Here is a 22,780-nt window from a genome sequence, read left to right on the forward strand (position 1 = left end):
TCTGAAAGACCCCAGCAGGTAAAGCTACAGAGACTCCCTTTGCTGGAGGGATTGGAGGATTTACGAGTAATTTTGGTTTAAACTCTTATTCTTGGTCAGTTTTCACTCATTTCTTCCCGTATTAAACGTTTCACAGCCATTAACAAAAATGTTCTTTATAAACCGTATCTTTTTTGAATTCTTGCTGAGTGACAAGAAATTGTTACTTAATCCTCGAAGGGATAGTTCATCCAAAAATAAAAATTCTGTCGTCATTAATGTAAATGACTCTTTGTTTTGTGGAACACAATAGAAGATATTGTGAGAATGGAATAGAAGATCACAATAGAAGATGTTGTGAGAATTCTCTCAATGGTTTTGTGTCCATACAATGACAATCAATGGGGAGCAACATTCTTCAACATATCCTCTTTTGTGTTCTGCAGAAGAAAGAAAGTCATACAGGTTTGGAATGACTAAAGGGTGAGTAAATGAAAAAATATGTTTTATTTTGTGTGAACAATCCGAAATATATTCATTAAAAATAAACCTTAACATGTTACACAATTTGTCCTAACAACTCAATGAATTTTATTTTAAGTATGCGTAAAGTATTTTTACTAGAAAACAAGACAAAATACAGATTAATCATTGGCAGCCTGTCTTGTGTAACAGTTCATCATGCTTACAACCTCGTGACTTCTTGTAAAATAACCGAGTACTTGGCGTGATGTGTTAACTAATAATCGCTTTGCCGAAATTGTGGGTGTGAATTTTGATTTTCTTCCCCCCATGCGCTAAACAAACACTGCCCACCCACTCTTTATCTTCTCTTATCACTCTTTATGTAAGTGTGTGTTTGCTAGACACGGAGGCATTTCACATGTGTGTGTTGTAGCTGATGCACGGCTGCTACGTGTGGCTTCGTGTCAGGCTGCTTGCTTGTCCTGAATCACGACGTCCTTCACAAATCTACTCTATCTCTAGACGCACTCGTCCTTCACATAATGAATGTTCATGGGTCTCAAGACTGACCAATCTGGAGATGCAATGTTCCTGATAAAATAGCTACTCATGTTGACAAATAAACAAGCTCAAGTGTCTCTATTTTAAATAGGCAGGCTCTTTACACTGACATGACTCCATAATGTCAAACGCAAATGTTAAATGCCATAAAATGCTGCTTACGAGCACACTTCCCATCTTTTGTTTCAAGAGAAGGTAAATATAAAAATAGCTGGTGAAAAATGTTGCTATGCAAGTGGGTGCTATTTTGATACGTGCTGAATTTGCAATTGTTGTCATTTCCATTCTGCACTGCTGGTGTAGAATCGTAGAAACAACCTTTACCAATTTATGACCGGTTACTTCAAACACATTTTTAGATGATGGTCAGTTTTGCTCAAGTTCACGCCGATACTTTGTCCTCGAAAAGTAACCACAGGTGTAGGTCATCACAGTTACAAAATGTTCTGGTAATATTTAACGAAAGTAAACATGTATATATTTTTGTTTAATGTTTCATTTAATGTTTTTTTGTGCTTGTGCCATTTTCATCAAATCAAAGGGCAACTGGTTTGATATTTTGTAAGCTTAATTCCATTACATTTATGCATTTCAAAGCGCACCCAAAAATACAATTTCTTTCATAATTTAATAACTCTCATGTTATTTCAAACTTTTATGACTTTCTTCTGCAAAAGAAGATAAAAGAAGATATTTTGAAGAACGTTGATAATCAAACAACAATAGACCCCCTTGACTACCCTCGTATGGACACAAAACCAACTTTCTCAAATATAATCTTTTGTGCTCTGCGAAAGAATAGACTCATGTACATGTCTTAACAACATGATGATTTTTTCTATTTTGTAGACCATGGTTTGTGTATTTTTGTTAAATGCTGGTTCATTGAGGGAGTTCTGCATCTTTGTAAACTGAACACAAGCAAGGGAGACTGTATCTTTAGAAGCATGGAATCTGGAAATGCAAACTCTTTTAGTAAATGACTTGGTAATCTGATAAAAGTATCCAGCATTTTTTATTTACCAGCAAGACGTGATGATAAATATGAACCCATAAAAATCTAGCAATACACCTTTGTATAGACAGTGAGGGGGGAGGTAAAGTCAAAAAGAATAGAAATGGAACTTACCATCATCCCCGCTGGTTAGGGTGAATATGGATGAGTGCTGCTGGATCTCAATGTTTTTTGTAAGAAATGCTATACAATTGTACATTGGGGCTTTGTTATGATCTAACTCAGATGGGCTCAGGCAGATTGCCTTTTACGAAAGCACAACCCAGACCTGAAGTCTTTGAAGCAGACAAAATATGTCCAAATATTCCCAATTCTGTTTGTTTGCATTAACACTTCAATGGTCTACTGGGTTGTTTATCATTACTTGGTTTATTCTCACTTGAATGATTAAGCAATTTCAACTCGATTATATTTTTAACAGGAGAGGCGGCTGTAGTTTACCTCCATCTACAATTAAAGCTTCCTCAAAGATGCATTGTGCTGCTTTATGAATTTTATGAAGTTTCACGTGAACCTGTCTTGAAACTACAAGCCATATTCAAGAAGCAGGAATTTGTAACGATACTTTAAATATATATTTATTTCAGATTATCAAGTCAGTGGTTTATAGCTTCTCCAAACTGTGCTGTTTGACCTTCTCACTCTTTATGGTAAACTTTGTTAATACATTCAAAACACACGTCAAACCATCAAATGTAACACAACCATCGTAACAAATAATGGTAGTATTCTTATAAAAAATGCCATACGATTGCTTTGTTTTCCAATCATCTTTTGCTTTAAGAATATTTACAGTAGAGTTGAGCACACGTTACCTCTAGTGCAATGCTGCATTGCAATGAAAAGCAAACTTGGTGCTGTGTTAAAACATAGGATTAGCTTGTAAGTTGTTAGCTTCTAAATGAAATGTTAAATAAGGAGATATTTCCATTCAAATCCTTTTTCAAAGAACGTTCTTCGTAATTAGAGGAATAAAATAAATATTGTGGAATTCAATGAAATTGCTCGCTTATCTCTACTTCCTGTTTGGGCAACCACTATTAATTAAGCTATGACTGTGAAATTCAACGGTGGTTTGGTCTTCAAAGCGAGCATGATAAAAGCTGCCTATCGTGGTGCGAAGATGAAAGAGAACTTCTCTTCTCCGCCACCATCTGTCAGCTTTCCCCTATCATCTCACAGAAGTCTTTAAACTTCCCTCCATTTCCTACTTTTTACCTTGAGCACAGTGCATGAAACATTCGTCTGGATGAACGCCAGTTGCCCAGAATTAGCAGTGAAATAATAGTCAGCATTTGACAGTCCTGAAGTCATTTCATTTAATATAATTTCTACATTTCACAGACATTTTTGTATACGCTTGCAAATTCCAAACCCAGTAACATGATGAAGAGGATCCAAAGCTACTGTATGGCATTTTATATCTTGTTTAAACACACTCTCCGTCCACACATGTAGAAAACCGAGGTGGTCTTACCTGATAAGATAACAGCAGAAGAGGAGGCTAAGGATAAAGACGAAAATGGCGGTCCCAAAGACGACAATGTAGATGTTCAGAGGAAGGTTCTGGAACCCTATATTCGGCATCCTGAAACTATGATGTAAATCCGAGTTCATGGATAACCTAGAGAAAGGAAAGCAACAAAGGAATAAGGGGGTGGGGTTCGGGGCGAACATGAGAATGAGAGAGAGAAACAAAGGAGAGTGATTCATCGATCGCAAAACTAAATGCTGGCGCGAGGGCCTGCAGACCAAGCTGCCATTAGTACAGTAATCTATCATTGCACTGCCAGCTTAACCTTAAGAGCTTTGATCCATTTATAGGGAAGAATAGAAAAATCTCCCTCACCAGTGCATATACTGGTAGTGAATATACTGATAAAGTGCGATTAGACTTCGCTTCTGGACTGTTTCCACAACAACTGCTTGTGCCCCGCAGACCGATAAATAAACTCATTAATGCATTATGCAGATCAGCGGGTAGCGCATGTTATATTCCAGAGGACAGTTTGAGAACATTGGTCCTGCAGGAGCTATTAAGTAATATCCACACCATGTATCTGTGGGAAATTAGTGTTAACTTATGTAATAAGATTCAGCGCAGCTTTCTTTTGGTCCCTTCTGAACATGATTATTATTTTTCGTTTCCATGCGAGATATGCATTTCACACTGAAGACATTCTCAAACTAAAGGCCCTTTACACCAAGAATGATAACTATAACGTTATTGTCTTAAAAATAGTTTTACATTTTAGAAAATGGGCAATTCCAGCTTTAAGACCCTGTGTGTGAAATTTAGCGGCCTCTAGCGGTCAAGTTATGAATTGCAACTAACGGCTCACTCCACCCCTCTCTTTCTAAGCAATACGGTGGATGAAACAGAACTAAAATGTTGTCACGCTTTAGCTTTTTTGTCGAAGGGGAAAAAATTTACGAAATGCACACTGTAGAGCAGTTTGTCCGTTACGGCTTCTGTAGAAACAACATGGCGAATTCCATTTAAGGGGACCCGCGGTGTGTGTAGATCGAAATAGCTCATTCTAAGGTAATAAAAACATAACCTTTCTGCCGTCAATAGTACATTGGACCTTTAAGAACTTAAGTAATGAAAAGGTCTCCACATGATGCAAGTGTGCATGTGTCTTTGTTTATTTATTTATGTATATGTGTGGGATTCTTTAGGATTTGACTTCCCCAGTGTGGGCATGTCTAGACAGGTCTTCGTTAGATAAGAGCAGCGCCCCGTCCCATATGAGACTGTGTGAGCAAACAGAAAGACCATGCAGCTGGGAGTTACCCATCATACTTCACTCTCACAAACAAACTTGGGCTTAATTTTTCCTCTAAAACGTTTATTTACAGATTTGCAAAACAACAACACATTCACCTAGATTACTCACTGACCAGTTCTACTTGAAGATATTGACTTTCTCTTTCTATTCCCCATTGACTCTTCCAAGGTGTTCAGCTTCTGATCAATGATTGTAAACATCCAAACAGAAAATCAACAACCGATCACATTCACACACACTGTTATCTCAATAACAACAATCACTGTATACTGATATGTTCTGCACTGTCTGTTTTCTTGTCTATGTTGGGGGGGCTTCGTGTATCCATGCTGTCTTTTTGCTTCTGGGCTATTTAACACACCGGTTTATAGTTATTTTATAAGGATGTACCAAAATGAAAATTCTTGGCCGAAGCCGAATAAAAATGAAACACTTAGCCTAATACGGAACATGGCTTTTTATATTTGATTTATTTAGCCAATTTATTCACTATTGCATAAAAAGAATGGTCAAAATGTGCTTTTTATATTTTATCTTGCTTTTCAATCTAATACAATATAACTTAAAATACAATTTTAAGACAACAAGAAGGCTAAATTAAAGCAAAAAATTTAGACCTCTCTCGTCCTGAATAGCATAGGCATGTAACTGAATACTGAAAGAACGTACTGTACTCTGTACACCTACAACAAAACATTTCATTAAAAAGTGTCATTCAACAACCATATCACACCCTAACCAGATTTACATTTACACACCCTCAGACACAAATGTGAATGTATTGACGTGTGCATACATGACACATGCTAGCATGTCATGGAAAGTTGGAAGTTATTAAGAAGCACCAACATATAAAAAGAAAGAGGAGGACCAGCATTCCTTTTGTCTGTCACTTTCTTGCTTCGTTCTGGTTGTGAAATGGCCTTGGTATAAAAAAACTGTCATTTTATGTTCTTTATGTTATCACAGAGAATGCAACCTTTGACTAGGCCTAATAATAAATAAATAAATCCAAAAGAGCAGCCCTTTGTAGCACTTTTTGAAAACATATTTCAATCCTCAATGCCTGCTACAGTATGTAGCAGTCTGCGGCCAATATCTCATAGCCAGGGTGTATTACAAAAATAGGAAAGACATCATATCAAATACCTCTCTCTTTGAAGAGTATCCTTAACTTTGAAAAAGTTGTCTCTTTAATTGTAACTTATTTTTTTAAATGATGATGTCATCACCCCAGCATGCACAGTTTATGTGGATGCTTCAAGTCTTGTTCTCTGTTTCTAGTGTATCATTGTGGCAGAATAACAGTGCCACATCCTGATAGTTACGAGTCGGTTTAGCGGTTTCGTGTTTATGCAGATATTTCTTGAGAAAAGGCTGTGAAAAGGCAAAAAGAGATTGGATAGAGAAAGCTCTGGATATGGCATAAGATTACAGTTTATAATTTAATGGCACTGTTTATGGCCTAATTCCTTGTTTGCTGATGACATCGTTCTGAAAATGTACCACTGTAAAGGGTTTCCCCTGTGCTCCTCTGATGTTTTTTTTAAAGAAGTATAAATACAGTATGATGGACAGACTGACAATTATGTAACTTTTGGACTTTTGCTTGTGAAGGGAATATCCTTTACGAAACAGGTCAAAGAATCTAAAAGCTTTAAAAGTACTTGTCAAGTTATAAATGGGAAGAGTAGAACAATAATGAGTGCAATAAAAGAGACCCTGTGAAGGAAATTCAAGATTGAAGAGCCACCATCTATACAGGAGTGACAGTTTTCCTCAATATCAGGATCTGCTGGAAAAGAGATCAGCCAGAACAAATGTATCTTGGAGGCGATGTCTCGCTGTGGACGAAACTCTAACAACAAGAGTGTTTTGAGGTGTCCATCAGGCCACTGGCACCAACCAAAAGGCGGCCAATAAAACAAAACAGCTTTTTTCGTCTGATCTTCTGTACAGCAGGGTGCCAGATCTAATTCCTTTACCCCTTCCTTCCCATCGTGCCTTTTTGTCAAGACAAGGTCATTCTAAGAACCTCTGCGTGCTGCCAAATGGTATTTTCCCCTCCAAAAGAAGAGGAAAAGCATTTGCAATAGAAAACTGAGTCACTTTTAGTACTGAGAGAAAATGTAGTTTAAAGTAGCTCCTGCTTGTTCATAATGTGTTGCGTTTGCAATTCCTCATGTACTGAGTCTCAGAAAAATTTGTTTGAAAAAGCAAACCCTCATTCAATACATTTACATTTATGCATTTGGCAGATGCTTTTATCCAAAGCAACTTAAATTGCATTGTATTATAAAAAATATCTGACTATGTGCAATCCCCTGGGGTCGAACCCATGACCTTGGCATTGCTAGTGAGCCACAGGAAACAACATTTTATATGGCTTATGACTAAACATGCATTCACGTAGAGTAAATCAACTTTGAGATCAGTATATTTTCTTCATCTGACTTTTCAATAGTCAAGCCATAATGCAATATGAACCTGAAGATACTTCAGTACTGTAACTCAATACAGCTCCAGCTCTTAGTACATTTACTCTTAGCAATTACGAGCGTCCTTCACTATTTGCTTTCTCTCTCTGCAATATTACATAGCAATATAGGCTGCATTGGCTCATAACCATTTGTTCATTGATAAACAACTGACAGCCAAGAAAAAAATTGATTAACCCTTCCGAACAATTCCACCCAGGGCAAAACAAACCGGTGTCTGAGTAAAAAGAATGCAGCATTTACCACATACATTCAATTCTCTGAAAACTGAATTTTTGTCAGGTCGAGTACAATGAAGACCAACACTGCATCAGTCAGAATATCCTGTTTAACCCACATTCATCATTCATCTCAATAGATGAAAATGGCCATTTAACCAAAGCTATTCTACATAGTAATGTTTCAACACACCCACACATCGGTCTTGGGAAAACTTTATGTAATGGTACTTAAGCTTTAAATAGTCAATTGACTCCAAGTTTCAGACCTCTGGATGTAGAGACGAGCTGAAGAGGTCTGCAGCTTGAAACATGAACTCAATGTCAAAAAGATTGGGGAGCGAATTTAGCTCTGCAATAAAGATCTGGGCGCAAAGTTTTAAACCATTTTGTGTGGTCAACCGAAGAAATGTTTAAACCTTACATAAAAATGCAAACTTGCAATTATGTTGAACATATTTAACATGCATTCCTGTTCTAATGACACTGTGAAAACTTCAGTGTTGAAGCTGTTCCTAATAATATTTTTTCTTTTCGTTTGTTTAAGGCCTACACTAGGAAGGCGTTTTTGTCACTAAAACAGAGCTAATTGAAAACGCTGTTTTCGCATTGTTGTGTGGCCTATGAAAACAGAGGCTTTCGAAAACGATGCCGTATTTTTTTGTCATTTGACCAATTGTTTTGGCTGCTCTTCGGCTGACTGGATTTTACAAAAAGAGACGGAAAGCATTGTCTGGCAACTGATATTCCTCCACTTTCTGTTCAAAAAACACCTCAGTGACTTTTTTCTAAATTCCCTCAACATTTCAAAGAAAGTTAATCAAGGCCTGACACAGACATGACGCATGATGAAGCGTTTTGAGTTTTACCTTCATTGATGTAATGGTTTTTTTTGTGTTAATAAGCAGCTTTTGGAAAATGTGTGAACACTACTATGGTTGAAGAGCATTTTAAAATGAAAACCCTGTTGTCGTTTCTGGGTTAGTGTGGACACTAGTCACAGTGGAACCCGACTCACACAGACCATTGATCCCAGAAAATTGCCTTAAATTTGCCAGAGTGCCTTCTGTGTGAACCCAAACGCACCACAGATTGATCCCGAAAAGTGGTTCCGTAAAGGGGACCTAACATTAACAGGATCAGTTCCCCTTGTGAACAAAAGGCAGAAACAATGTAATAAAAGCTGTGTAGTGATGACACAAATCTATAATATAACTATGAAAAAAAATATAGATTAGGAGAGTATCGTTACTAAATCGAAAACTAAAAATAGGCCTACTATCTGTCTTCAACTAAGTCATGGATGAATGAAAGAGCCCTTATCATCAAACTTAAGGTCAGATGCAAGAATGGTGTTGTCTGCTTCTGAACGCAGTTTAAACTTAAAATTACTTTTATCAAAACTATAAACACAAAAATACACAGTGTTTACAATAACATTGATAACTAACTAACCTTTAAAACACGGCTGTGTGCACCTGGCGTGCTGCGGAGAAGCCCACAGGTTTCTGTTCAGACAGTTAACAGACTAACTTCAAACTTTCCCCCATTCATTTATGTGCTTGTTTTTCTCAACAAAAACATTGTTAACAATATAAAAATGATGGTCATATACCGATCAAAGTGTTTATTTATGGTTTTTATAGCATTATGTCCAATATGCTTTAGGCCTTATAAATGCTTTAGGTTTTTCATTCGATCTGTGTGAGTAAATTCTGAAATGGTTACAAAATCGAAATGCTAAAAAAACTTTTCTCAAACTTTGTTTTAAAAAACGTTAAACATATATTTCAACTACATCTTATTACTGAAAAATGATTATACAGTGACTTTTTATTGCAGTTAGCCTTTGTTGCAAAAATACTGCCAATTTTTTACTTCACAGCATTCCCTTATATTTTTCATATAATATAAGGTTGTGTAAATTTGCTCAAAACATGACGAAATAAACAACGTTTATGACAAAACAAAACAAAGTTCTTGAGCCTCATTCATCTTCGTTGTTCTGCATTTACCAATAAAAATTAAAAAGTTGTCTTTGTCATTTGCAAAAGGCAATAATATATGCTACAGAATAATAACCAAAAAAAAGAGAGATTATTTAGGCCTATATGGCACTAAATAAAGGAAGGCAGTAATAACAGTAAATTGCTCTATTTACCCACTTAAAACACTGCAAGGTAATAATATCTTTCACCAAAAAAAATGCACATGACATTACATTGCAGTGTCTTTACGGTCTCTTCACTGGATGTGTGTGAACGCACGCAAAGATTGCAAAAAATCACTAGTAGTATGACTGAACAAAATCTAATGATCCCAGGACAAATTCCTGTAAAGGGCTAGGATGCCATGCATATTTGCAATGCAAATGTGTTATAAAAAGCCTTCGATATAAGCCATCCTGAGAAAAATTCCAAGTCTGTTACCAGTAAAGCAAGAATCGTTCCTATGCTGAGAAAAAGCACCTGGGTATTTCTGAAATCTCTCTTTATTTTGACATCTTTTCTCTCTACTGAAAGAATTGACCACACCAGCCAAGGATATGGGTAGAACAAACTTTCCGATGTTTACTATCACTTTCGAATTTGCTCATGAGTCATGTCTCACTTTGACGCTCAACGCAGATGCAAAAGGAAGTGTTTATTGCAGTTTCAAGAGCTATAATAACTCAATCTGCAAGCCTGATTGCTAAAGTGTTTGCATAGCCCATCATGTTGTGAATGTCACTGAAGCGGACCCTCAGCACACACCTCCACAATGGTCTATCATACGTTGCCTAGCAGCAAGACCCAGCTGCACATTTTACTTCTAAGATATTCACACATTCACTGACAGAACCCAAACTTATTGACGTGGACTAGGGCATCAGAAAACATGCAAAGAACCATCACTTTCAAGTCATTCACATTAAACTACACAAATATTTATCCAAGCCAATAAAATTGTAAAACTGACTGAAAAGAACAAGAAAACTCCTCCTTGAGTAATTCTGGCAATAATTCATCACAGGGAGGGTATAGGGAGAGCTGTTCCCCCCACCCCATCAAAGGAGGAGTTCAATATCCCAAGGCCAAGAACTGTAAAACGTTGACTGTATTTACTCTGGCAACATGCCCCTATTGAGCGGCGATTGTTTGGTCCCACACCAAAACATTATCAGTTGATGGTTCCCCCTTTGTAACCATTCAAACCCCAAACAAGAACGTTAGGGGGTCACTCCCACAAAGAGAGAGAAGACGGTGCTGCTGTGGTGTAAACAAACATATGCACACAAACATGATGAAAGAGCGTGCAATCTGTTACAAGAAATCTATACTTCCTGATTCTTGTCTGCAGTCAATAAACAGAGGCATATTAACAGAAATGATTAGCTAATATCTTTAATCAATGCAGTTTTTTGCTTAAAAGGCTACTAACCTTCCGAGGCAGAATTGAGGTTAAGTGTGGATTGCAAAATCAGAAGTCGTAACTGATTTTCCGATTATTATAGGTTTTATTGGTTTTTGTCTTTTATTTATGTTAGGAGACTGTTTGCACTCTTTCGCAACAATGTCCCAAGACAGTTTCCAGCAACTTGTGGCGAGGCCCTGCCCCAGAACAAAGACTGCCGTCTCAGTCTGAGATGGAAATTTCCACTGAGCCTTGAAACCTGGTTATCCCAGTTTCACATTTGAAACTTAATATTACAACAAACTAGAGAGCCTCCAGCTCCGTAAGGGGAGTGATCGAGTCTTGACAGTGTCAGTGTCAGATTGAATAGTAAATACGTGGTCACATGTCTATCATCTCATCTTACATATAGTATCACATGGGACTTTATTCAACTGTAGAAAGTAAAAAAAGCAGTCAATGTCACAATTCTGAAACATTTCTAAATAAAAGTCAAAATCCCACAATGCCTTTGGAAATTCCCTAAAATTACAGAGTTTATCAACTCTGAGCGTTAATAGACAGCATCAGCTGTCGAATCTGTCAACATCTGCATAAACACTTTAAGTTTCAGTGCTTTTCTATTAAGAGGGGCGGCAAAAAAGTCTGGAAACACATATACAAAACTTATTTAAACATAATGAAAACTGGAGAACCAGCTCAAAATAACAGAAAAGATGCTCTGTATTATTTGGAAATAAAACATGTTCATATCAATTTTAAGCAATACAACAGTAATATTTCTACATGTATTTAGAGATAACCTTGATTTTTTTCATGTGTCGTGTCAAGCTCTCAGTCTTTCACATTGTTGTTGAATGACTTTATGTCACTCCTGAGGTTTGATTTGTTGAAATTCAACAGACACTGGACTGGCCACAATTCATCTAAAATGCTTATTAATTTAAAAGCCTCTTCTTTTTTGTGTCATCTGTACCTCGGTCAAAGACGTTAAGATGTCCCCATCAAAAATGGTTTACAAAAGTGATTTTATTATGTCCATAGAAAGCATATTAAATGTAAGTAAAAATGTCTACTTTACGGTTTCAACTAAGTTTTTGGAGAATAAAATTTGTAAAATGTGAAATAATGTTATATTGTCATTCATTGCAACACAATATTTATGTTAAAACTCAAACAACATGCTTATTCTTACTTGTACATATTAAAATATATAAAAGATTTAGGGAGCGTATTATATTTTATTGTGCTTTAAATGAGTATCTTATAGACAAATGGGCAAAAGATTTTACATTACAACTAATTAGCATTTTGGGGTGAAAGTAATTTTCTTGTAAATATGCCTGACAAGATTGTAACACTAAATTACATTTCAGTGGGCGTCTTCTGCAAATCAGGGGAAAATGTATGATATTTATATTTTGCTCAGAAATACTTAAACGCTATTAAATTAAACCGAAAACGTTTTCATTCTTTTTTTTTTACAACAACAATCAAGCAGTATTACACTTATTGTTTTTATGCTTAAACCCTTTTTCGTCTTTGACCCACAAGCACTTCACTCTGAATTCTGCCATATCTTACAAGGATTATTTTTGATTTACATTTATTATCATAAAAACACATACTGAACACATATTGACCTGTTTTGAGCTAAAATCACACTTTTGGATTTGTGTCTGATAACAGCACGAAGAAACTCCTTATATCAACAAAATAATCTCTATTATATCAAACATAAATATAAAGGAAAGTTGTTTAAAATCAGCGTGGGCAGAGATTAATACAGTGTTTAATTCAGGGTCAGGGTGTTAATTAATCCGGTTTAGGCCGAATTGGACCTGCGCATGAAAGATCAGACAGGAGAAGAGGCTGCTTTCAAAATAAGTCAAATGAATGAAAAACTGAACTGAATATGCATTCATAATTTAAAAAGAATGTTACTTATTCCTAGATCTTAGATGAAAACTGTACATGCTACTAAATGGATGATCTTTACAGTGCTGAACACGGAAGCTGACTTCATGTACTGATCTGAGAACCGATTTCTGTCATTGCTTTTATGGATGGTTAGATCTGGGTTCGCGGAGGGTTTGATCGGGGGATCGCAGAGGGTGATCATAGATCTACATTAGAAAGTCAGGTGTCTTGTGTAATGAGCTTAAACAGTAACATAAGATGTCACAAACAAGCTTCAGAAGTGACAACAGCAGCTGTTGCCCCCAGTTTACCCCTCAGCATGCGTTCCTCAATGGCTTTCCCTCACAAACCCCAGACTCTCACAAACAACATTTCCTGGTTTCATTTCTCATCTTCCCGTTCATCCTGAAATCCCATGCGCACACACAGAATCGCACATATAATAACTCTTCGAAACAGAGAGATCAGTATCTAATGCGAGTCTATAGGATTAGGATTTTCTCATGTTTTAATTGAGGCTATAAAATACCAGATACCAAAATACCATAGCAGCTGATGGTTAAAGAGGTCTAAAAGCTGTCATTTTAGAGAACACTGGCATTTGACAAATACCACAAGAATCTCTCTTCCTTGTTCTTGTTGTAAAATCCACTCAAAGCTTAAACAATACATATTGCACAGTTTCTTATTTTCAAGAGTTCTTTTGCGAATTTTGTGGAAATATTGTAAATTCTGCATGTATTACAAAACAAAATTAGATAAATGTCAGAATAAATGTCAATTTATATCAATTTATTACGTCGAGAGCCATCAGCCAACACACATCCTACTATTCTGAAGCCTGCAGTGACTACTGAAAAAAATCCACATCGGTCAAACATGGATTTTCAATGTTTCAGTTTTGTCTCTGCTAAGTATATGATAGAGTTCAGTTGTTAAAAAAATGTCGAGAATCACTACTAGGGATGCCACAATACTCAATTTAATATTGAACCGTTCGGTACAACCTCCACGATTCAACACTGATAGCACACATACATCTGGCTTACGTCTATTTGACGTCTGCATTTACATCTGCAAGACATCTGCAATACATAGTTTGCTGATCTGCAATACGTCTGCTATGAGACATCATATAGACATCTAGAAAATGTCTGTGAGATGTTTATGATTTAGAATGGATGTAAAGCTGCTCTTTCTAAGCTGTTTAGCAGATGTTTTAAAACAGCAGATGTTTTTCAGATCTCCAGATCTTACGAGACGAATTACAGACGTTCTGATGTCTCCGAGACGTATTGCACATGAGCAAACTATGTATTGCAGATGTCTTGCAGATGTAAATGCAGACGTCAAATAGACATAAACCAGATGGATTGTGCTATCTGGGAATACGTGTAAGTGAATTGCGGTTTTCCGGTTTTGTGTTTAAATTTGTCCGTGCGCTTCATTACACTGTGAACTGGCTCTGTCCGTGTTTTTCTGTACGCTGAGATAGATAAACGAATCCCCAGGAGTAATATCTAATGCCGAGTGGTGGTCGGGCGGTGAAGTGAAACTGCCTGCCACACGAGAAGCAATGTGCTTTTGACTATAATGCTGACAGACCCTGGCTGGCTTTATTGTATGCAACTTATACTAAAGTGATAATGTCCAAATTTGACACATCAAGAATGTAGTTTTACACTGCATACGAAAGCAGCACGTTCGCGTTGCTCTCAACACATGCAGAAAGAGTGTACATCACCATGCCAAAGTATGTTTAACGAAAGTCATGACACTCGCCGTCCTTTCAGACAGCTATTTATATCATAGCAAGAGCGCCTCCAAGTAGCTATTTAGCATTGCATTTCTTCTAATTTATTGCAATGGTAGTGCCTTGTTAATACATTATCTTTGGCCTTTCCCATTGAGCACACATTTACTCCGATTACAATAATCGCAAATTTTGCATTACGTCATTTTAAATACTATGCCTATAAGGCTATTTTACTGGTATGTTGATGATCAGTAAACCAAAACCTGCTGTGAGCTGCCAGTGTAAATCTTTACATTTATTCAATACATCAGGAATAAGTAGATTTTTGCTTAAGGATAATAATATATGTCAAGTAAAATAAAGAGAATTTGAGTAAAATAGTTTTTTTTCTTCTATAATTTTAACCGTTCCTTTCACATAAGCATAATATATATATATTTTTTACTTTAATGTGCCGAAGCCATCCGAACCGAAACGAAAACAGTGGGCGAAAAATTAAAGTTCATATTGAATCGTGGGTGAGCTGTATTGTTGCATCCCTACTACTAAATAAATACATTTTACATGAAAATTGTGTAAATTGTGCTCTAACACTTACACTGGCAGATATAGCATCTCTGTGGATGTAAGACAGGATTCAGAATTCAGGAGCCTGCAAAACATGATGACTAATTCACATCTGTGTTGTTTAAAACTTACATAATCTTTTTTTTAAATCAAAAAGAAGGAGGGGAACGAACATGCAAATCCAGCTGATGAAAATAGTCAATCACCCCAATATCTAGGACGTTTGTCCATAGATCTACCTGAATAAAACATTTTGTAAGTAAGGGAAACAATTAGTCTTAGAAGACTATTGAAAATTATGATTTCTGGCTAGTGTAGAACTATTGTGAATCACACACGATTATGCGACCGGCTAATATCTGTTCAAAACAATAGTGACCAGCACAGCAGAACCATATGTCACAGCAGTCATAAGTCAGCAGCTGAATGAGCAAGACCAGAAAAAAGCCCTTCTGCAGCTTTAACAGGCAGAAACAAATGATGAGACCCTGTTGGCCAAGGAGCCTCTCATGTTTCGCTTTGAATTTAAGAGTGATGAGGACATTTCACTTAATGAGTGTCTGGACAAAACATGCCTCAGGATTAATTGCATGCTTTTAAGATTTTTTTTTTAATTTAAGATTATCGTTAAATCTAATTTAGTTAGGTTCAATTGTTGATTTATTGTGCGGCTTCTGTGACATAACTTTTGCTTGATTTTGTAATAGTTTATGATGCGTGGTGTATTTAACTGTTACTTCCCTTTGGGACTTTTACTATTGAGCTTCCAGACATGCCTACATAAACAAAACTGTTAGAAAACCGGTAAAGGCATGGAACGCAAAATCGGAGAAATGATAAAAAAACTACCTCTGCTGAGTGGATTTTGCTTACGCTGTTTATGAGCTTTGCCCGATAAAATTAGACCAGTTAACTTGTTTACAAGACCTAACACGTTATGAGCTTATTAAGCATAATCAGAGTAAAACTGTACATGTAAACGCACTCATTAATAATATAATAGCTTACAACTTTGAAATGCTCCACAAAGCAAAGTAGTTTGATAATGTTTGCTCGTCCAACTTCCGGGATGAGACTAATGCAATGGCGCTGCTTCCTTGTGACTGCTGAGGAGTATGGTTCTGCAATCAGCCCTATCTCGTTCAAAAGCTTATTTGCATGTTAAGTTGCCTCACAGTTACATAAGCAAAAGCTACATTCATGTAAGTCATCAGCAAACAATCAGGTACAAGCATTTTGTAACTGGTTAAAAAGCATAAACACCACAAATGACCAATGGATTTTAATGTCATATTTACAAACATACATCAGATATAAGAGGGTCAATTAAACATAATTGAACTGCCTTCAACTGTGAGCTGTAAGCAAATGTTCGTTTTTGAGTTCAGCGCCACATAAGGTCACTTAATGACCGTTTCACCATAGGAGACTGTTCTTTTCATAGTTCACTGCCAGGCAGCCAGGATACCAATAGGTAGACTGACATCTCTGGACATTGTGCACAAAAACAAGTAAGTGATTAGTTCTTATGAGATTCTGATCAGCCAACTAGAATGAAAAATCGCATGCACAGGCTCGGCGTGTTACACGGGAGACCAGACCTGACACTGGATGATGAAGTGAGACGTCAGAAGCAGCTAAAGTAAATTCATTTATTGCTTGTGAAGACAAATCATAACGAATGCTTTTCTTTGGATCTACATGATTCAGAGGGGGGAAAAATACCAAAGTTTATGTGTACAACGTAAATAAATTTTAGACCGTAACGTTGGTGGGTCACAACCCAGATATGTTGTAATAGGTTTCAGTACATCAATGGTAAACTATGCTAATGTGAAACATAATTCCAAATTTTCCTGAAATGAAAGAACACACTACACGTATTTGTCACACCTTGGTCAATTTGGTAACATTAGGTTACACCAATAAACGTACATGCTACTTAAGGTTACTTAAGTAAAGCAAGTGTAGGTCTATACCCAGATAGCATAATCCATCTGGTTTACGTCTATTTGACGTCTGCATTGACATCAGCAAAACATCTGCAGTTCATAGTTTGCTCATCTGCAATACGTCTCGGAGACGTTTGAACGTCTGTAATACATCTGCTAAAGATCTGCTGTGTAAAAACATGTACTAAACATCTTAGAATGAACAGCTTTACCTCCATTCTGAATCATAAACATCTTACAGACATCTTGTAGATGTCTATATGATGTCTCACAGCAGACGTCTCCGAGACGTATAGCAGATGTGCAAACTATGCATTGCAGATGTAAATGCAGACGTCAAATAGACTTAAACCAGATGTATGTGTGCTATCTGGGTATTCTGTAAGGGTTTATATATCACAACCCCCATTGTGCATTAACTCCAGAATAGTTGAACGGACCAGAGTCAATTATTCCACTTATACCGCGGTTACCACACCACAAGATTGTTGAAATATTTAATTTCAATGTTTGTCATGATATCGTCTTTAAAATACTGTTGACGGTAGGACTACTTTGTGAGTTTGTACTTGGACATCTATCTTTACGAGGACCAGTTTGAGTTTTAGACCAGCAGAGTGAGGACTAAGAGAGTAAACTGAGGACATATTGGCCGGTCCTCACTTTTTGAGACCCCTTTAAAGGGCTGTTTGAGGGTCAAGACCTGGTTTTAGGTTATAATTAGGTTTAGGTCAGGTTTAGGGTGAGGTACTCAATTCTGATGGTTAGGGGCTAGAGATTGCATTGCGTCAATGTATGTCCTCATAAAGATAGCTGTGCAAACCTGTGTGTGTGTGAATGAGAGAGCGAGAGATCGCGCGCACACCTGCGTGTTTGCAGTAACGTGACAGAAAACCCAGTAACAATAAATTAATTAATTATTCCTCATATTGTTTCTATCTTCAGCAGTAAAAATATATTTTGAAAGAGTAGGCCTATCAAAACATATTTGTTTTCAGTTATAAGCAGCATGAAGAGGAAAACGAACCAGTAGGCTATCAGTGTTTATCAATGCATTTGTTTTCTATTTAGTTGATATCACTATATGTTTTTCTTGTTTTTGAAATGCTATGATTATTTAAACGAAACTCAACACGTCTCCATTAACAGTAATGTTTGAAATGTCAGATCAAGAGCAGGGTGCTGTGTGCGGTGATGGCCTGTAGCTACACAACCTTTCTGGTGTTTAAACTTGGCGAAGTGATATTGAACTGTAATGCGGTCAGCAGACCGGGAACACCTTCATAGGTGTTCATTTTACTGAATGTTAATGTATACACATAAAACGTTGGTCAACCAATCAGATTGAAGCATTCAACGGCTCTGCGGTATAACGTAAAGGTAACAACTAGGGTTAAAAAAATACATTTACATACAAAGTAGAACTATACATGCAAGTCATTCAAGTTTAACATGATCCTAGATATATTCATATTTATTCAAATCACAAATCAATGTGACTGCGGTTACAACTGTGTTTACACTGAGCAACAGGAGCACGTGGTAAACAAACAACGCGCGTCTAGAACATTCTGAACGTGCGCTTTATTCATCATCATGACGTCGGAAAGTTTGACACCACACATGAATGAACGAACATGCACCCCCAAAATGCCTTCCAACTGCACAGTTGCCCCCTGATCTGAACCGTGAATGCGAGCTGCATTAAATCAGTTATTGCTGGATATGCAATATATTGAATCTGTATTCGACTAATAGTAGGCGGTGTCTCTATCGTGCGTCTATATATGGCAACGACGGCTCTTTAATGAATAAATACACGAGCATGTTCACTTAACTGTGACAAACACAACTATCAGATGTGTATAAACTCCAGTAAACACTTAAACAGGCTGACATTAGCCTCTAGCCACCCTGCTATCCGCGGGCTAACGGGATAGTAACGTTACAGGAGCGAGCATCGGCTTAAGGTATGTAGATGAATAATAATAATCAGTTCACATTTCACACGATACGATATATAGTATAAACATGCCTTTAGGCACATGTGCCCACAACAGTACAGTTTAATAAAATGACTGTTTAAAATCAGAAATGCAACGTTAGAGGTGTAACATTAGGGACTTACGCACCGCTCGTCCACCACTCCTGTTCGATCACAAACCCGTACAGATGAAAAACGCCCAAATTCAGATTAAATCCGGATTATAATGCACCTTTCACTGACAATGGGTTACAAATAATAGTTATATCAATCACGTCTCCTTTACCCGCGTAAACCCCTTTGGGGCGCTAGTGAACGAATCTATAAACGTTCATCTAAACGCAAGCATCGTGGACCGTAAACTGGGTAGATGCTCGTAAAACAAACTAGATTGAATCCGCGAACGCGCATATGGTGGCTTGAAATCGCAGCGAGTTGTGTGTGCTCCTGATGTACGTCTGCATGGGATTGTCGATTTCGATTTTCGTTGGTACATATATGAACTCTGCACGTAGCTCACGATACGTCCCTCCTCCTGCATCAAAGGGAGTTCAGTTCAGGCTGCGCGAGTGGGGAGCGATGCGGATGCTCTCTGAGAGGGGGACATGCATGCGTGGATAACGTTACGTTTTAGACTGAGTACACTATAAGCATTACATCCTCCCATAGGTCCAGCAGTTATTTTTGTTCATTGTGGTCATTATTACATCTTGAAAATGAAACACACTGGTTCTGTTTGAGACCCGGTGCATCTTAAAACATTTTGGAGGTTTTCTGTGATACCACATGTTTGGGGTGTGGAATAAAATAAATCAGGTTAAAAGTTTAATGTAAGAAGGTTCTTTTAATGTTCCTGTAGCTCAGTTGTTTAGTTGCATTGAAGCATTGCAGTTCAACAGATTCAAAGGGAACACGCCTACTGATTTTTTTTGTTTTTGAATGCACTTTGCGTAAAGGCATCTGCCAAAAACACAACTAAAATGTAATAAGAATAATAATACAAATAATGTACACGTCCATGTGCAAAACATCCTCAAAAATACAAATCAAAATTTAACGATCAAATGTTTTGGATAATTCTTTAAAAAATATATATAAAATACTGAATTAACACATGTGTAAACAACATATATGCTGCATTGACTTGCATACTTTTTCTTATAAGACTTATCTTGGACTGTTACAGTGTTTAAATCAGTGCCCGGCGCCAAACCATTTCGGATTGAACCGTCTCTGGAAAGCACAGCGAGTGGGCACGCTTGGTAGAAACATCTATGCGCGTGTGCCAGTGCATGCCAATGAGGTGCCACTGACAGACACATATTGTACCAGAGCCAACTGAGCGGGATCATGGGAACTCATGAATAGCCTCCTGGGGGTGGGTCGGGAGACCGGGATGGCAGCACTTACAAAGCGCTATTGAGGTTGCTTCACCGGGCGCTAGACTGGCACAGAATCAAGTGACATGTGGCCTATAAAGAGTACAGGGAGGCAGGAAGTATGCATGCTACAGACTGATAAAGTGAAACAGACTGACTTTGATCATGTTTGACTTGATGCCTTAACATTCACTGCTTTAAATGCCATGCATCTATCCATCCGTCCGTTCTCTATACCGCTTGGGCTTATCCGTTGTTTCTTTCTTCTCCCCTTTAAGACTATTATAACACTCATTGATTTTCTCATTTGATTTTTTCATTAACAACTCTATTCAATGTGCACAGATCAAATTCGTAAAACACCAATGTCTTGTGTTATAATGGACAAATACGTGCTGAATTCACAATGTGCTTTCAATTACAAAGTGGCCAAACACTTGACTGAGAGTTAATTTCATAGCTTGTGATTTGTGATGCGGGCCGGTGAATAGTAGAAATGACAGTTCAAAGTTGCCATCAGGAAGTCAGACTAGAATAGCCATTGACCCTGCTGATCTGAATTGTAGAAATTCTTTGGTAAGACTCATCTCCGACATACATGAGGCAGAAAAAGAGAACTAGACTTTCACAATTTACTGTGACTAAGGTTTCCAGTTGACTTTTTTAAGTAGGTAAGGTGGTGTTCTATGAATCATTTCATAAGAGTCATTAGAGAGCTGGAAATTGTGAGACATCAGGGGAGCTATATCAACAGTCAATCAGTATGGTAGCCAGAGGGACTGAAATCAAAGTTGGATTTGGGATTTATATATACTGCAGGACTACTTCTGATATTTTTGTATCTTTTCTGCCCTCTGGTGTTTAAATATTGCAGTAACATTTGTGCAGAGTAAAAAAAGAAGCCAAAGGTAAGGAGAAATGCTGCAGTGCTGAATACACATAATCAACGGCACTACTTTGTAGAAATGTTTAAACAACAATTAAACTATTGACATTATATGCATTTGGCAGACGCTTTTATCCAAAGCGACTTACATAGGAATATATTTTTTTTTCATTCTAAGTATGTGCAATCACCTGGGATCGAACCCATGACCTTGCGTCATTAAAAAAGTTTGTTTTGCATAACCATCTCCACCAGTTAATAGACTGGAAATTAATAGGCCTACACCAAAAGTGGTGGATATGACTGTGGATTTTAGGAGGACTCCCTCCCCTCACCATTCTCAATAGCACTGTGACGGCAGCTGTGGAGTCATTCAGTTTCCTGGGCAATACCATCTCACAGGTCCTGAAGTGGGAGACCCACATTGTCAAAAAAGCTCAGCAAAGGCTGTACTTCCTTCGCCTACCACACAAGCTGATGGAACAATTCTACATAGCTGTGATTGAATCAGTCCCCCACATCTGTTACAGTAAGATTTGGTTCAGCCATCAAATCAGACACAAGTAGAAAAATATAAGAATTAATAAGGATTGTGGTAGAGACAGGCAAAAAATCTGCTAATGGAGTTAGAAAAATTGACTTGAAATAGGTACTTGAGAAAAAGGTCAAACTTTCTTACCCCATTTGCAGATTTGTTTGCTTTTTTTTGCCATGGCTTTAATTAATTACTATACTGTTTTTCAGAAAACAAGACTAAATATCTGAAATCAATATACAATTACTTTACAAGAAAAGTGAGCCCAAGATATTTAGTCTTGTTTTCCACTGCAAAAAACAACATATTTACTATCGGTACTGTATGTCATTTGTGTACTGTACGTTGTTACAACCATAAAATTATGTATTTACATAACGTGTAAAACTTATATCGCATTTAACAAGAGAGGTTATGCACTGCAAAAAATGACATCTTTACTAAGCATATTTGTCTTGTTTTTAGTACAAATATCTTACCGACTAGGCACACTTGCACATAACTGCACCTTAACTGTATATTATTTATCTTTTTATCCTCTAAGCCCCATATTTATTGTATATGCTTATCTATTTCTCGTGTTATGTGTATACTGTGTGTTAAAGAGCTCCTGTAACAAGAACAAATTCATTATGTGTGTGCACACTTGGCCAATAGAGATTATTATGATTCAGTATAGGCTACATACTCATGTCTGCTGTAAAAAAAAATCCATATCCTAATTAATGTATTTACAATAGCATTTTTATCTGTAATTTAAATAAAAGTATAAATTGGGTCTTAAATAACATAATTAAAATGCCTACTATATAATATAAATATTTAAGTTATTAGTGTCAGGATTCTGTCCTTCCTGCCATTTCTAGATTTCTGGACAGAG

The 22,780-nt window shown here is 37.1% G+C and overlaps 1 protein-coding gene and 1 long non-coding RNA gene across 5 annotated transcripts in view; one reads left to right on the forward strand and one right to left on the reverse strand.

Annotated features, from left to right (window-relative positions):
• rnf24 (ring finger protein 24) overlaps positions 1–20,223 on the reverse strand; it is a 33,539-nt gene extending 13,316 nt beyond the window's left edge. The window contains exons 1-3 of one of the 4 annotated variants that reach the window (XM_056765494.1): positions 19,249–20,223; positions 15,196–15,249; positions 3,498–3,644 (exon numbers count right to left, since the gene is read on the reverse strand). In XM_056765494.1, the coding sequence (XP_056621472.1) occupies positions 3,498–3,644; positions 15,196–15,212 (164 nt within the window). In that variant the 5' untranslated portion in view covers positions 15,213–15,249; positions 19,249–20,223. Of the gene's footprint in view, positions 1–3,497; positions 3,645–10,948; positions 11,191–15,195; positions 15,250–19,244 lie in introns of those variants that run through there. The other 3 variants (XM_056765488.1, XM_056765501.1, XM_056765508.1) reach the window with 3 other exon arrangements.
• LOC130435155 (uncharacterized) lies at positions 15,271–22,345 on the forward strand. The gene is made up of 2 exons (XR_008908780.1): positions 15,271–19,086; positions 20,287–22,345. It is a non-coding gene; the product is annotated as an uncharacterized LOC130435155 (long non-coding RNA).
• Positions 22,346–22,780: the final 435 nt, after the last annotated feature.

This window comes from Triplophysa dalaica, chromosome 2 (genome assembly GCF_015846415.1).
Source record: "Triplophysa dalaica isolate WHDGS20190420 chromosome 2, ASM1584641v1, whole genome shotgun sequence".
Taxonomy (NCBI): domain Eukaryota; kingdom Metazoa; phylum Chordata; class Actinopteri; order Cypriniformes; family Nemacheilidae; genus Triplophysa; species Triplophysa dalaica.